General features: G+C 41.4%; 1 protein-coding gene across 5 annotated transcripts in view; it reads right to left on the bottom strand.

Moving 5' to 3' along the window:
* FBXW10B (F-box and WD repeat domain containing 10B) overlaps positions 1 to 14711 on the bottom strand; it is a 53866-nt gene that overhangs the window by 6525 nt on the left and 32630 nt on the right. For 4 of the 5 annotated variants that reach the window (XM_073881753.1, XM_073881751.1, XM_025864150.2 and 1 more), the window contains 3 exons: positions 3266 to 3424; positions 1367 to 1635; positions 334 to 453 (listed from right to left, as the gene is read on the bottom strand). In XM_073881753.1, coding sequence (XP_073737854.1) covers positions 334 to 453; positions 1367 to 1635; positions 3266 to 3424 — 548 coding nt within the window. The remainder of the gene's footprint in view (positions 1 to 333; positions 454 to 1366; positions 1636 to 3265; positions 3425 to 14711) is intronic. The other variant, XM_073881752.1, reaches the window with a different exon arrangement.

A 14711-nucleotide genomic window follows, 5' to 3' on the forward strand; every position in this document is an offset into this window, starting at 1 on the left:
AAAACAACAATGGGACATCCTATTCATGATGACACACCAGTCCAAGAAGTGAGAAGTCTGAGTGGCAGATACGGGAGGCAGGCTGTGAGCCCAAAACTGGAAACACGGCTCTTACAAAGGTTGTTCATGCTGTGGCCTCAAGTTAGTAAGGGGACAATTAAGGAAAACAAATCACCCTTAAGAAAAGTCAGACATTTTATCCTTTCTGAATTCTAAAAGATAAGCGGTCATTGACTTGCTGAAAAACTAGATGGAACAGAGTGAGCGAGCAACAGAGAGGAGGGAGAGAAGAGAGAGAGAGGATTTTGCCCCTGATCTGGAATAAAATATCACCTTTCGTTGTATGTCCTCCGAGGGATTTTGCTTCCTTAGAAAGAGGACTCGCTCTCTTCTTGCCATCTCTTTGGGGTGATTTTGACCTTCCTTGACTTGGAGGTCCCTCTAATAACACTTCTAAATGAAGATTGAGAAGGAAATCTTAGTAATTACATAATTCAACAAGGTCTAAATAATAGGGGCATAGCTGGTAATTTGGCTTATTTGCACCCAAACTATCACCTTGCTGTTTGTTGTTGTGTGACACCAGGTAAGGGATCTGGAGCCTAAGGTCTACACCACCTCCTGCCTTTCCTCTCACCCACTTTTTCAATTGACTGTCAAGCTTTAGGCATTATCTACACCCGTTGGTCTCTCTCCTCCAGGGAGAACTGATCATTTATCTACACCTGTTGGTCTCTCTGATCATTTGTCCATGTAACATACCTGGACGTGACCTCTTGATGTTCTCCATAGACATGTGGATCCGGTTTCACATGCCAAATATGGGAGAGGTGAAAGGAAGGAGTCTGGCTACTCCAGCCCACACCTAACTTATTATTTGTGTGTCTTAAAATGGCATTCCATACGCCACACACCCACACCCACATTTCTCCTTCATACCAATATTTCCTGGGTATGCATGTTATCAATCAGGACTCTAGAGATAATACCTCTGCCTAGAACATCTTTCTGTGGCATAGTAATATCCTGTCTCTGTTCTAAGGAAATAATTATGTGCTATATGTTTGGACGGGGGTGGAGAGTGTTGCTGGTTTTTGGTTTGAATGGCAAGTGGTAAAGGCCAGTGTTATCTACTGTACCAAGATTCTAGTATGTTCAGTAAACACAGGCCTTGAAAATCAGGAGATTCTCTTGAGCTGGAGAATGGTATCCCTCCTTCCTTAATGGTTAGGATTTACATCATCAAGAAATCATTGGCTAAAATATCCTATAGAGAAACTAGTCCTGCTACCACAACCACCACCACCTGCACCCGTTCCTGCTCCATCAGGAACCACCGAGGTGGCCTGGGATTCAGCTGTCTTACCTGTAGGTACCCTGGCGGCCCTCAGGAGAACTCGTGACCTGTATGGTTTACTTAACAGGGACTCCTGGGCCACAGTTTGTTTACTGGACGTCGAGTCCCTCAGGCTGAAAGCCTGAATGCTAGACCTGGAGGGGATTTCTGTGAGGCCATTTTCTTCCCAGTCCTCCTCTTTATCCTTCTTCTTTTGTTTGGCCTGGTCCAGGGAGTACTGCCACTTTACATTCTCAAACTGGAACATGAGAATATTGCTCTCCGTGTTGATCACCATCCTGGAACCAAAACAACAAGATGGCCCACAAAAGGCAAGAAGGCCACCGCTGCCCGGCCTCCAAATACGCATTTCAAATACTGTCCCATCCAACCATAAGCCTGAAGGAACAGTGCCCAGGCCATCACTGTACAAAGAGGGTGTTGGAGGTTGTTGGAGGGTCTGGAGCGCTGAACGGTCACAGGCAGGCAACAGGGAGGGGTTCTCTTGAAAATTAACTGTAAGCAGGACACGTACGTTCTGATTCCCTCACCTTTCAAGGTAAAATATTTTTAAACGAATTTCTGTTCATAGAGTTGAGTTGAGTGTCACATCCCTAGGGTGCCCAAAGCAGATAGGTTAGGTACTCTGCACACTGACGTCTTGAAATTCACTCTCTTTTTTTTCAAAGCACAGTATCCAAATGCCATATTTTACTGCTATGATGGGGATAAGGAGAACTCTGTAATGGGGAGGACTCTGCTCCCTCACTGACTCTCCAGCCCACCCTCCATCCCTCTATCCTTCCAGGATCTCTGCACATGCTCTGCATTTAAACAAAACAGCTGTACTTTATAAAGCAAGATGATTTCCTTCTTTCCTAATCCACACTTTTAGGCCTTGGTAGGAAAAGAGTTCCAAACCTGGGCCCCCCAGCAGGGAACCCCAACCACCCACTGGTTTCTGTCATTCACAACGTCCACAGAGCACGTTATCTACCCTAATCTGTGCCTAGATCTCCTAGAACTGTAAACGAGCAATGGAAATACCATGTGTAGGTTCCTTTCTGCTCCAAAAGGCTGAATTTTAAGACCTTAACTATTAGCGTAAACCCTCGTAAGAGTGACTGGTTTTGGTTAGAAATGCTAGAATGGAATTGGGGGAATCATTCCAATCAGGAATCCCTTTCAGACTCATTTTTACTCAGGCCCAAAGGAAACTGTCTCTCTTTGGATGTCATAAAAAAGAAAAGGTCAGAGGTGATTTCTTTTTAATGGCATTAGTACTTTGAAACTGAAAAAGCGTCCCTTTGTTGAGACTTCTCACCAGTCCTGCCCCTTTAAGACGGGAAATAGCCCTAGTATGGTTTCATTAAAAGGAAGGCAATATGGTTGGGGAAGATTCACTGATATCTCAAGTGAGCCTGTGCAACTTTAATTCTATTTGGGTATTTTCACATCCTATTGCCCTGAACCTAGCCTATGACAAATACAATACTACATACAAATGGTCTTGGTTCTGGTTTCTGTAAACTCACCTGGCTCAGCTCTGCCCCACCAGACCCTGGAACCCCGGCTACTACCACCCCACTCCCATCCTGTAAGTCTCTTTGCGTCAGAAGTGAGCATCAGGGAGCAAACAGGGGCTGCACATTTAGAGCAGAGCCATACTGTACTCACTGCCTGATTTGCCCAGACATCCAGAACAAATCAGAGTGATGTGAACCCTGCTTGCTAAGTTTTGTGCAAAGTCCAATCCACCCTCCCGCCCGCCGCCACCATATGATTATTGACGCTTCTACAGCCAAAATTGGAGGGGACCACTGCCCCCTCTCTCCTGCTGCCAGCAAATGCAGGGCTGGTATCCCAGAGGAGAAGAAAACCAGCCAAACCATAGAGCCCACGGCCCTGACCTCCACACCTACCACCCACCTGTTGCCCTGAATAAAGAAGGACAGCACAGGATCACCTCTGCCGTTGGCTTTCATCACCTTCAGACAGTTCCCATTGAGGAAATTGTAAATGCGGATCTTGCCATCTGCACAGGCACTGATGACCCGGAGGAAGACAAGAGCCACGTGGAGCACCTCCCTAGAAGGGAACAGAGCAACAGGCAGGACGTGTCTTCTGGGAAACTGCTTGGATTTGTTTGTAGCTTGGGGGGATTTGGGGTGCATGCTTGGGAGGCATTGGTCATGACTGCCCTTCCTGCGATGTTTGCCATCATTTCATAATTCTGGATGGAAGCCATTAACCCTCAAGACATGGTTGCGCGCTCTCCTCCCATTCTGCTGTTATGTTTCCTGCAAATTGGTCAGAGTGCCACATGATGGCAATAGGCAAAGCCTTCCGTCGTGGCTTTTTGTTTTGTTTTGCTTTGGTCTGACACATAGACTTGTGCTTTTCTCTTACAATTTGGCTCCTACCTACTGACTTCTACAAAAGCCATGCAGAGAAGTACTTCATGTTGTGATTCCTTTTCAAATAGCATTATTAGATAAAGAAAGAGCAGAAGAGATGGGAAAATGATCATCTTTATAGGAAGCAAGAACCTGACATTTCAGCAGTTTCTTCTGGGTCTTAAATTAGTGGCTTTCATTCTTTCAGTGAAACTTTCCGAAGGAAAAGTGTACCCAGGGAGGAGATGTAGGAGTTCCCTTTTGTGGTGACTAGCAGAAACAGAGAGAGGACCAGGAGACTTAGATGCCTCCAACAAAATCTTCCTACCATGGCTGTGGCCAAGTGGGACTCCAGGCGTGTGAAGTATTCAATTCTACAAAATGTAATTACCCCATTCCCGTTAATGATACTAAAAAGTTGAATCTGGTGCCACCAACTAGTTAGATCATATGTGCAAAGCAAGTCCTTCGATCCCTGCCATTCTGTACCTATCCAAGTCCATTCATGGCCTTGCTCATATGCTACCTTCTCTATAAAACCACGCTTTATCTCCATCTCCCCTTTCCCGCACACATATACACAAACTTCAGGTACACTGTTAGATTCTCTTGGGCAGAACATAAGTCTTACTCATCTTTGCATGCCCAGCACCTAACACAAGGCCTAACCCATAGAAGGTCCTCAATAAATATCTGTTGAAATGGCGAGTGTCAGCTCAAGTTTCAGAACATGATCACTGATACAGTGGGTTAAAAGAATGACATCCACCCCATAACATGTGGCCTTAGCCCTGACCAGATCCAAGAGCCAGATTAAGATGTTTCAAAGCCCCAGGGCGCCTGGGTGGCTCAGTTGGTTAAGCGACTGCCTTCGGGTCAGGTCATGATCCTGGAGTCCCGGGATCGAGTCCCACATCGGACTCCCTGCTCAGTGGGGAGTCTGCTTCTCCCTCTGACCCTCCCCCTCTCATGCTCTCTCTCTCTCTCTCTCTCACTCTCTCTCAAATAAATAAATAAAATCTTTAAAAAAAAAAAAAGCCCCAACCACTAGCAAAATAGAAACAACAAAGACTTTGAAAGGCAGGAACATGCTTAGTATGTTCAAAGGACAACAAAAAGGCCAATGTGGCTCATGTGATGGATAGATCAATCAGTCAACTGATCACTCATTCTGAAGTGTAAAATAAATATAAGAAAGTCCAACAAAGTTCTAGTTTTATTCCAAAGATGGAAATATAATACATTTACTGGTGCCTTAAGTGCATCTTAGTCTACCTGTAGGGGAATCCAGAGCTAGGAGAGATGCCCTGTGATAGAAGGGTTTGCGTCTTTCTGTACCTCTTTTGATCTTACAGAGCTGGACCTGCACTTCTCATAGGCTCCTGTGGCATTTGGTAGTTCAGCCTATACCATTATAGCCTAGTGATTGAAAGTACAGGCTTTAGGATCAGAAAACCTGGGATCCAAACTTGGTTCTACCACTTACTGACTGTGTAACCTTGAGAAAGTAACATGATCTCTCAGTCTTTAGTTTTCTCTTCTATGAAAAGGGGATAGTGATTTCTGCCTCAGAGGATTGCTGTCAGGATTAAATTAATGGAGGTACTTTTCAAACAGCCCAGTACCTAACACAATAATGGTTATTATGATCCTGTACTAACACGGTCTGCGTTCAGGTTTTATCTCTGCCCCCCCAAAAAAGTAATTTCTTTCTTAAGTCTCCTTCTTTGTTCCTTCTTTATCAAAAGACACTGCAGAGAGTGTTATCAGGGAGAATGGTGGAAGAAGGAACTCCAAAATCCCACCCTTCCAATAAAAGCAATGAAAAAACTGGCAAAAATGGTTGCAATTTTTTCAGAACTCTGAAAAATAACCAAAGGCTTGCAGGAACCCAAGGAGCACTCAGACAAAAAAGAATGGCTTTGTCTCAATAAGAAGAATGAACTTTGTGATGTATCAACTTACCTGAGTCCCATTCCCAACTCCCCAGCTCATTGGTAACCATGAAACTATCAGCCCACATTCCTGGTACTGGAGGAAACAGAACAAACCTCTTTCACAATGAATTATTTGACCTCTCTCATGGCTTCCTGGAAGACTGATTCAAAAACTTTTCTTTATTTTGCCTTAGTAGGAACTCACCCAATGCTAAAGCTGCTACCTGGGGGGGTGTTCGTTGAACACCTTCATAGGCAAATCTTGTAGTCACTGCTGCCTAAGGCAATAGATATCAGTTGGAGCAAACAATACACTAACCAAAAAGCTTTAAAGTTAAAGCTGGGGAATAAAATGTCCATAAGGACTTTGAAAAGCTCAGACATATTCCTGGGGCTCTATGTGGCCATATACAGGGTTATGCACACACTGGGGAAGGACCTGAAAAAGCCCGAAGCTCTCACTCTTAGCTGACCTTGATGTTCTCCACAAGCAAAAGTGAGAGCTAAGGCAGAGTTGTAAACTGTCTAGCTGAGTGTTGAAAGTTTCCCTCAGTAGGTACACAGCCCCTTGGCAAAGAATGGGAGATATTTTACTTCCAGGTGTTCAAACCTTATTCCAGTCAGTGCACCACCAAGGTAAAAGAACAGAGACTTCAGCAGCCAAACAAGACAACTAGACAGACTCACTAAACAAACACACAATAAAAACCACAACAAGCAACAGTGAAAACAAACCCTGGGAATGGGGAAGAATTTGATTTCCAGAGATGTCATATTAAAATATCTGAAATGACCAGTTTTCAAATAGATATATAAAACATAAAAAGATACTGAAGAGTATACACAGGGAAAAAAGCAACACTCTGCCAGGAAACTCAATGGTTGGATTCTAGACAAAGACTATAAATCTGTTCTAAACATGTTCAAATAGCAAATAGGAACCATGTCTACAAAACAAAAAGAAAGTATGAGAACAGTGTCTCACCAAATGGAGATTACCAATAAAGAGAAATTATTAAAAAAGAAAAAGTTCAAATAGAAATTCTGGAGTTGAAAACTACAGGAACTGAGATGAAAATTCACTAGAGGGGCTCAACAGCACATTCATATAGGCAGAAGCAAAGGACTTAAAGAGAGGTCAATTTAGATTTTCCAGTCGGAGAACAGAAAGAAAAAAGAATGAAGACAAAAGAACAGAAACTCGGAAGCCTGTGTGACATCATTAAACCTCAACACATGCATAATAGGAGTCCCAGAAAGAAAGGAGGGAAAGAGGCAGAAATATTTGAAGAAATAATCGCCTAAAGCTTTCCAAATATGATGAAAATCATTAATCTACACATCCAAGAAGCTCAACAAACTCAAACTGTGGTAAATTAAAGAGATCCACACCTAGACATACCATCATCAAACTGTAAAAAGCCAAAGGTCAAGACAGGACTGAAAGCATCAAGAGAGAAGCAGCTCATCACCTAAAAAGGATCCTCAATAATATCAACAACTGATTTCTCATTGGAAACCATCAGAAACTATGGAGGCCAAAGGCAATGAAATGACATATTCAAAGTGCTGAAAGGAAAAAATAACTGTAAACCAAGAATTCTATATCCATCAAAACTATCCTCAAAGATGGAGAAATTAAGATATTCCCAAATAAACAAAAAATGAGAGTTTACACTAGCAAGAAATGCTATACAGGCTCCTTCAGGTTGAAATGAAAGGACACTAGTGGTAACTGAAATCTGCATGAAGAAATAAAGAGCATCAGTAGAGGTAACTACCTCGATAAATATAAAAGACAGTATAAATGTGATTTTTGTTTATAGGTCTTTTTTTCTATCTCGTTTAAAAGGCAACTACATAAGGCAATAATTATATGTATGATGATGTATACACAGGATATAAAGATTTAGTCTGTGACAACAGGGTATAAAGGAGGAGGGAGAAGGAACTCTATAAGAGCCAATTTTTTATACTATTGAAATTAAATTGATATTAATATGAACTAGATTATTATAAATTAAGATGTTAACAGTAATCCCCAAGGCAAGCATTAAGAAAATAACTCAAAAATATAGTAAAAAAACAAAAAAATGACAAGGGAATTAAAATGGCACACCAGAAAATATCCAATAAACACAAAAGAAGGCCATAATAGAAGAACTGAGGAACAAAAAATTACTTAAGACTATAGAAAATAGAAAAAGGGTAAAGTAAGTCCTTTTTACCTTAAATATAAATGGATTAAACTCTTCAATTAAAAGGTATAAATTGGAAGAAAGGAAAGAAACAACATAATCTAACTTTATGCTGTCTATAAGGGACTCACTTTATTTCTTTTTTAAAGATTTTATTTATTTATTTATTATTTATTTATTTATTTATTTATTTAACAGACAGAGACACAGCAAGAGAGGGAACACAAGCAGGGGGAGTGGGAGAGGGAGAAGCAGGCTTCCTGCGGAGCAGGGAGCCCAATGCAGGGCTCCATCCCAGGACCCTGGGATCATGACCTGAGCCGAAGCCAGACGCCCAATAACTGAGCCACCCAGGCGCCCCAAGAGACCCACTTTAGATTCAAAACTACAAACAGGTTGAAAGCAAAAGAATGGCAAAAATACCTAAACAAAGCACAAAGTAGAGACAAAATTTAGACACAATGTTAGACACACTTGTTAATAGAGACCAAAAAAATTATATGATGATAAAAGGGCAACTTCATCAAAAAGATATAACAATTATAAACACATATACACCTAACAACAGAGCCCCTAAATACATGGGGCAAAACTCACAGAATTAAAGGGAGAAACAGACAACTCCATAATCAGAGATGGAGACTTCAATACCACACTTTATTTTTCTCAAGATTTTTATTTATTTATTTATTTGACAGACAGAGACAGCAAGGGAGGGAACATAAGAGGAGTGGGAGAGGGAGAAGCAGGCTTCCCGCTGAGCAGGGAGTCCAATGCGGGGTCATGACCTGAGCTGAAGGCAGATGCTTAACGACTGAGCCACCCAGGTGCCCCAATACCACACTTTAAATGATAGAACACGTAGACAGAAGATCAGCAAGGAAAACAAAAGACATGAACTAACATTATAAACTAACTAGATCTAACAAGCATGTATAGAACATTTCCCCCAAATAACAGCAGAATACACATTAATCTGAAGAGCACATGAAACAGTCTCCAGGATACGCTTTATGTTAGGCCAGAAAACAAGTCTGAATAAATTTTGAAAGACTGCAATCATACAAAGTATGCTCTCCAACCTCAATGGAATTAAATTAGAAATGAACAACAGAAGGAAATTTGGAAAATTCATAAATATGTAGAAGTTAAACATACTCTTAAATGACCACTTAGTCAAGGAATAATTCTGAAAGAAAATTAGAAAATACTTTCAGATGAATAAAAATAAAAACACAACATATCAAAGCTTTAAGTGTGCAGCTAAAGCAGGGCTCAGAGGAAAATTTATAGTAGTAGATGCCTATATTTCTCCAACCAATAACCTAGCCTTTCACCTTAAGAAACTAGAAAAAGAATGTCAAACTAAATTCAAACCAAGGAGAAGAAAGGAAAATAAAGCTTGGAGCAGAAATCCATAAAATAGAGAATTCAAAAACTATAGAGAAAAGTCAATGAAAACAAAAATTGGTTCCTTGAAAAAAATCAACAAACCCTTAGCTAAACAACTGACAAATATTTACTTAGACTAAATAAGAAAATAAGAGAGAAAACAGAAATTACTGAAATCAGAAACGAAACACAGGATATTACTATTGATTGACAGAAATGTTCTGTAATTAGATAGTGGTGATGTCTGCACAACATTATGAATATAACTGAAACCATTGAATTGCACACTATGAAATGGTAAATTTGGTGGTTGGAGCAAGATGGCGGAGGAGTAGGAGACGTAGATTTCATCTGGTCTCAGGAATTCAGCTGAATAGGGATCAAACCATTCTGAACACCTACAAACTCAACAGGAGATCGAAGAGGAGAGTGGCAACAACTCTCTGAACAGAGAAGCGACCACTTTCTGGAAGGTAGGACGTGCAGAGAAGTGAATCCAAGGCGATATTCAGGAGGATAGCCGGCGGGGGAGGGGGCCTCCGTCGGCCGCTTCTGGCAAGTGCTAGAGCCGCAGAGCACAAAATCGGACCTTTTAGAAGTCGGCTCCACTGAGGGACGTCGCTCCAGTGGCTAAGCAGGGAGTGGAAACCTCGCGGTACAGTGTGGACTCAGGACCCTCAGGGTCACAGAGAGACCGGGGGTGCCTGAGTGCGCCAGAGCTCCCGGGGATCGGAGTGGGGAAGCCGGCTGCAGAGACGGAGCCGAGGCGCGGGCTCTCAGCTCGGGGTGGCCATAAACCGTGATCCGCGGCCCAGTCGGGCCACTGCTCCTCCAGCAGGGACCCAACAAGCAGCAGAGCCGGGGAGACTCCCCTCCCTCCCCCAGGAGGAGCGGCGCGGGAGCGCACCGCAGGGATCTGCTGGGTTTGGAGACTCCACACGGGGTCGGGTGCCAGAGACAGAAACGCTCGGTCACAGGCCGGGTGAGCACGGAGTGCGGCTGGAGACCGGGGACACGGGAGTGACTGCTTTTCTCTGGGGGCGCACTGAGGAGCGGGGCCCCGAGTTCTCAGCTCCTCCGGGTGGAGATTGGGAGGCCACCATTTTTGCCCTGGTGCTCCAAAGCTGTACCAAGAGCTTGCAGGGAACAAAAGCTCCTGAGAGCAAACCGGGGCACCTTGCTTAGCCCGGACTCACAAGGGCGGGGCAATTCCGCCTCCGGCAAAGACATTTGGGAACCACGGCAACAGGCCCCTCCCCCAGAAGATCAGCACGAACAGCCAGCAAGCCAAGACCAAGTTTACCGATCAAGGAGAACGGGAGAACTCCAGCGCTAGGGGAATACTGCACATAGAATTCATGGCTTTTTTTACCATGATTCATTAGTTTTTCAAAGTTAATTTTTTTAACTGTTTTTTGTTGGGGTTTTTTTGAATTTTACTTTTTCCCTTTTTCAACCAACATCTTATCAATCCCTTTTTTAAAAAAACATTTTTTATTTCTCATTTTTAAACTCATATTTTATCCCTTCATAGTAGTTACCCTTATTTTTGGCATATATATATAAGTTCTTCTCTCTTTCAAATTTTGATATACAGTTTCTTCTAAGAGATCAAAATATACCCTAAATCACTAGTGTATGGCTTTGTTCTGGTCTCCTGCCTGATCACAGTCTCTCCCATTTTTTTTCTTTTTTCTTTTTCTTAAATCTTCTTTCTTCTTTCAAACAACTTCTTATCAATTCTGTTTATAAAACCTTTTATAAGTTTCATCTTTACAGTCATCTTCCATCCCATCAATGTATTGAATTGAAAATTATTTTGTACATATATAAGTCTTTCTTCCTTTAAAATTTTAGGAGGCACTTTCTTCTAAGAGACCAAAATACGCCCAAAATCTAGTGTGTGGTATGCACTACCCTGATCATATTTGATCATATTCTGTTATTTTTGTTTTGTTCTGTTTTTGATTCTTTATCTTTTTCTTTTTCATTTTCTTTCTTTTTTTCACTTTCTTTTTTCTTTCTTTCCCTTTCTTTTCCCCTGGTTTCAGGTCTTTTCTGATTTGTATAGAGTATATTTGCTGGGGACATTGTTAACCTGTTAGCATTTTGTTCTCTCATTTATCTGTTCTCCTCTGGACAAAATGACAAGACAAAAAAAATCACCTCAGCGAAAAGAACAAGAGGTAGTACCGTCTGCCAGGGACCTACTCAATACTGACATTAGTACGACGTCGGACCTAGAGTTCAGAATCATGACTTTAAAGATACTAGCTGGGCTTGAAAAAAGTGTGGAAGTTATTAGAGAAATGCTTTCTGGAGAAATAAAAGAACTAAAATCTAACCAAGTCGAAATCAAAAAGGCTATTAATGAGGTGCAATCAAAAATGGGGGCACTAACTGCTAGGATAAATGAGGCAGAAGAAAGAATCAGCGATATAGAAGACCAAATGATGGGAAATAAAGAGGCTGAGAAAAAGAGAGAGAAACAACTACAGGATCACGAGGGCAGAATTCGAGAGATAAGCGATACGATAAGACGAAACAACATTAGAATAACTGGGATCCCAGAAGAAGAAGAAAGAGAGAGGGGGGCAGAAGGTATATTGGAGCAAATAATAGCAGAGAACTTCCCTAATGTGAGGAAGGAAACAGGCATCAAAATCCAGGAGGCACAGAGAACCCCTCTCAAAATCAATAAAAATAGGTCAACACCCTGACATCTAATAATAAAACCTACGAGTCTCAGAGACAAAGAGAAAATCCTGAAAGCAGCTCGGGAGAAGAGATATGTAACCTACAATGGTAGAAACATTAGATTGGCAACAGACCTATCCACAGAGACCTGGCAGGCCAAAAGGACTGGCACGATATCTTCAGAGCACTAAACGAGAAAAATATGCAGCCAAGAATACTATATCCAGCAAGGCTGTCATTGAAAATAGAAGGAGAGGTAAAAAGCTTCCAGAACAAACAAAAACTAAAGGAATTTGCAAACACAAAACCAGCCCTAAAAGAAATACTGAAAGGGGTCCTCTATGCAAAAAGAGAGCCTAAAAGCAGCATAGATCAGAAAGGAACACAGACAATATACAGCAACAGTCACCTTACAGGCAATACAATGGCACTAAATTCATACCTTTCAATAGTTACCCTGAATGTAAATGAGCTCAATGCCCCAATCAAAAGACACAGGCTATCAGATTGGATTAAAAAACAAGACCCATCCATATGCTGTCTGCGAGAGACTCATTTTAGACCCAAAGACACCCCCACGTTGAAAGTGAGGGGGTGGAAAACCATTTACCATGCTAATGGACACCAAAAGAAAGCTGGGGTGGCAATCCTTATATCAGACAAAGTAGATTTTAAAACAAAGACTGTAATAAGAGATGAAGAAGGACACTATATCTTACTTAAAGGGTCTATCCAACAAGAAGATCTAACAATTGTAAATTGTTAGATCCTAAATGGGACCAGCCACTTTTATAAGGCAATTAATAACAAAAGCAAAGAAACACATTGACAACAATACAATAATAGTGGGGGACTTTAACACCCCCCTGACTGAAATGGACAGATCATCTAAGCAAAAGATCAACAAGGAAATAAAGACTTTAAATGACACACTGGACCAAATGGACTTCACAGACATATTCAGAACACTCCCTCCCAAAGCAACGGAATACACATTCTTCTCTAGTGCCCATGGAACATTCTCCAGAATTGATCACATCCTAGGTCACAAATCAGGTCTCAACCGATACTAAAGGTTGGGATTATTCCCTACATATTTTCAGACCACAATGCTTTGAAACTAGAACTCAATCACAAGAGGAAAGTCGGAAAGAACTCAAATACATGGAGGCTAAAGAGCATCCTACTAAAGAATGAATGGGTCAACCAGGAAATTAAAGAAGAATTAAAAAAATTCATGGACACCAATGAAAATGAAAACACAACTGTTCAAAATCTTTGGGATACAGCAAAGGCAGTCCTGAGAGGAAAGTATATAGCAATACAAGCCTTTCTCAAGAAACAAGAAAGGTCTCAAATACACAACCTAACCCTACACCTAAAGGAGCTAGAGAAAGAACAGCAAAGAAAGCCTAAACCCAGCAGGAGAAGAGAAATCATAAAGATCAGAGCAGAAATCAATGAACTAGAAACCAAAAGAACAGTAGAACAGATCAACGAAACTAGGAGCTGGTTCTTCGAAAGAATTAACAAGATTGATAAACCGCTGGCCAGACTTATCAAAAAGAAAAGAGAAATGACCCAGATCAACAAAATCATGAATGAAAGAGGAGAGATCACAACCAACACCAAAGAAATACAAACAATTATAAGAACATATTATGAGCAACTCTATGCCAGCAAACTAGATAACCTGGAAGAAATGGGTGCATTCCTAGAGATGTAGCAACTACCAAAACTGAACCAGGAAGAAATAGAAAACCTGAACAGACCTATAACAACTAAGGAAATTGAAGCAGTCATCAAAAATCTCCCAACAAACAAAAGCCCAGGGCCAGATGGCTTCCCAGGGGAATTCTACCAAACATTTAAAGAAGCATTAATACCTATTCTCCTGAAACTGTTCCAAAAAATAGAAATGGAAGGAAAACTTCCAAACTCATTTTATGAGGCCACCATTCCCTTGATCCCAAAACCAGACAAAGACCCCATCAAAAAGGAGAATTACAGACCAATATCCTTGATGAACATGGATGCAAAAATTCTCACCAAAGTACTAGCCAATGGGATCCAACAGTACATTAAAAGGATTCTTCACCATGACCAAGTGGGATTTATCCCTGGGCTGCAAGGCTGGTTCAACATCTGCAAATCAATCAACGTGATACAATACATTAACAAAAGAAAGAACAAGAATCATATGATCCTCTCAATAGATGCAGAAAAAGCATTTGACAAAGTACAGCATCCTTTCTTGATCAAAACTCTTCAGAGTATAGGGATAGAGGGTACATACCTCAATACCATAAAAGCCATCTACGAAAAACCTACAGCGAATATCATTCTCAATGTTTCCCCTGAGGTCAGGAACGCAGCAGGGATGTCCACTCTCACTGCTGCTATTCAACATAGTACTAGAAGTCCTAGCCACAGCAATCAGACAACAAAAAGAAATCAAAGGCATCCAAATCAGCAAAGAGGAAGTCAAACTCTCACTCTTTGCAGATGATAGGATACCCTATGTGGAAAACCCAAAAGACTCCACCCCAAAACTGCTAGAATTCATACAGGAATTCAGTCAAGTAGCAGGATATAAAATCCATGCACAGAAATCAGTGGCATTCCTATACACCAACAACAAGACAGAAGAGAGACAAATCAAGGAGTCGATCCCATTCACAATTGCACCCAAAACCATAAGATACCTAGGAATAAATTTAACCAAAGAGGCAAAGGATCTGTACTCAGAAAACTA

The sequence above is a fragment of the Callorhinus ursinus genome, unplaced genomic scaffold, assembly GCF_003265705.2.
Source record: "Callorhinus ursinus isolate GAN/ISIS: 27379988/994484 unplaced genomic scaffold, GSC_fseal_2.0 scaffold43, whole genome shotgun sequence".
Classification (NCBI taxonomy): Eukaryota; Metazoa; Chordata; class Mammalia; order Carnivora; family Otariidae; genus Callorhinus; species Callorhinus ursinus.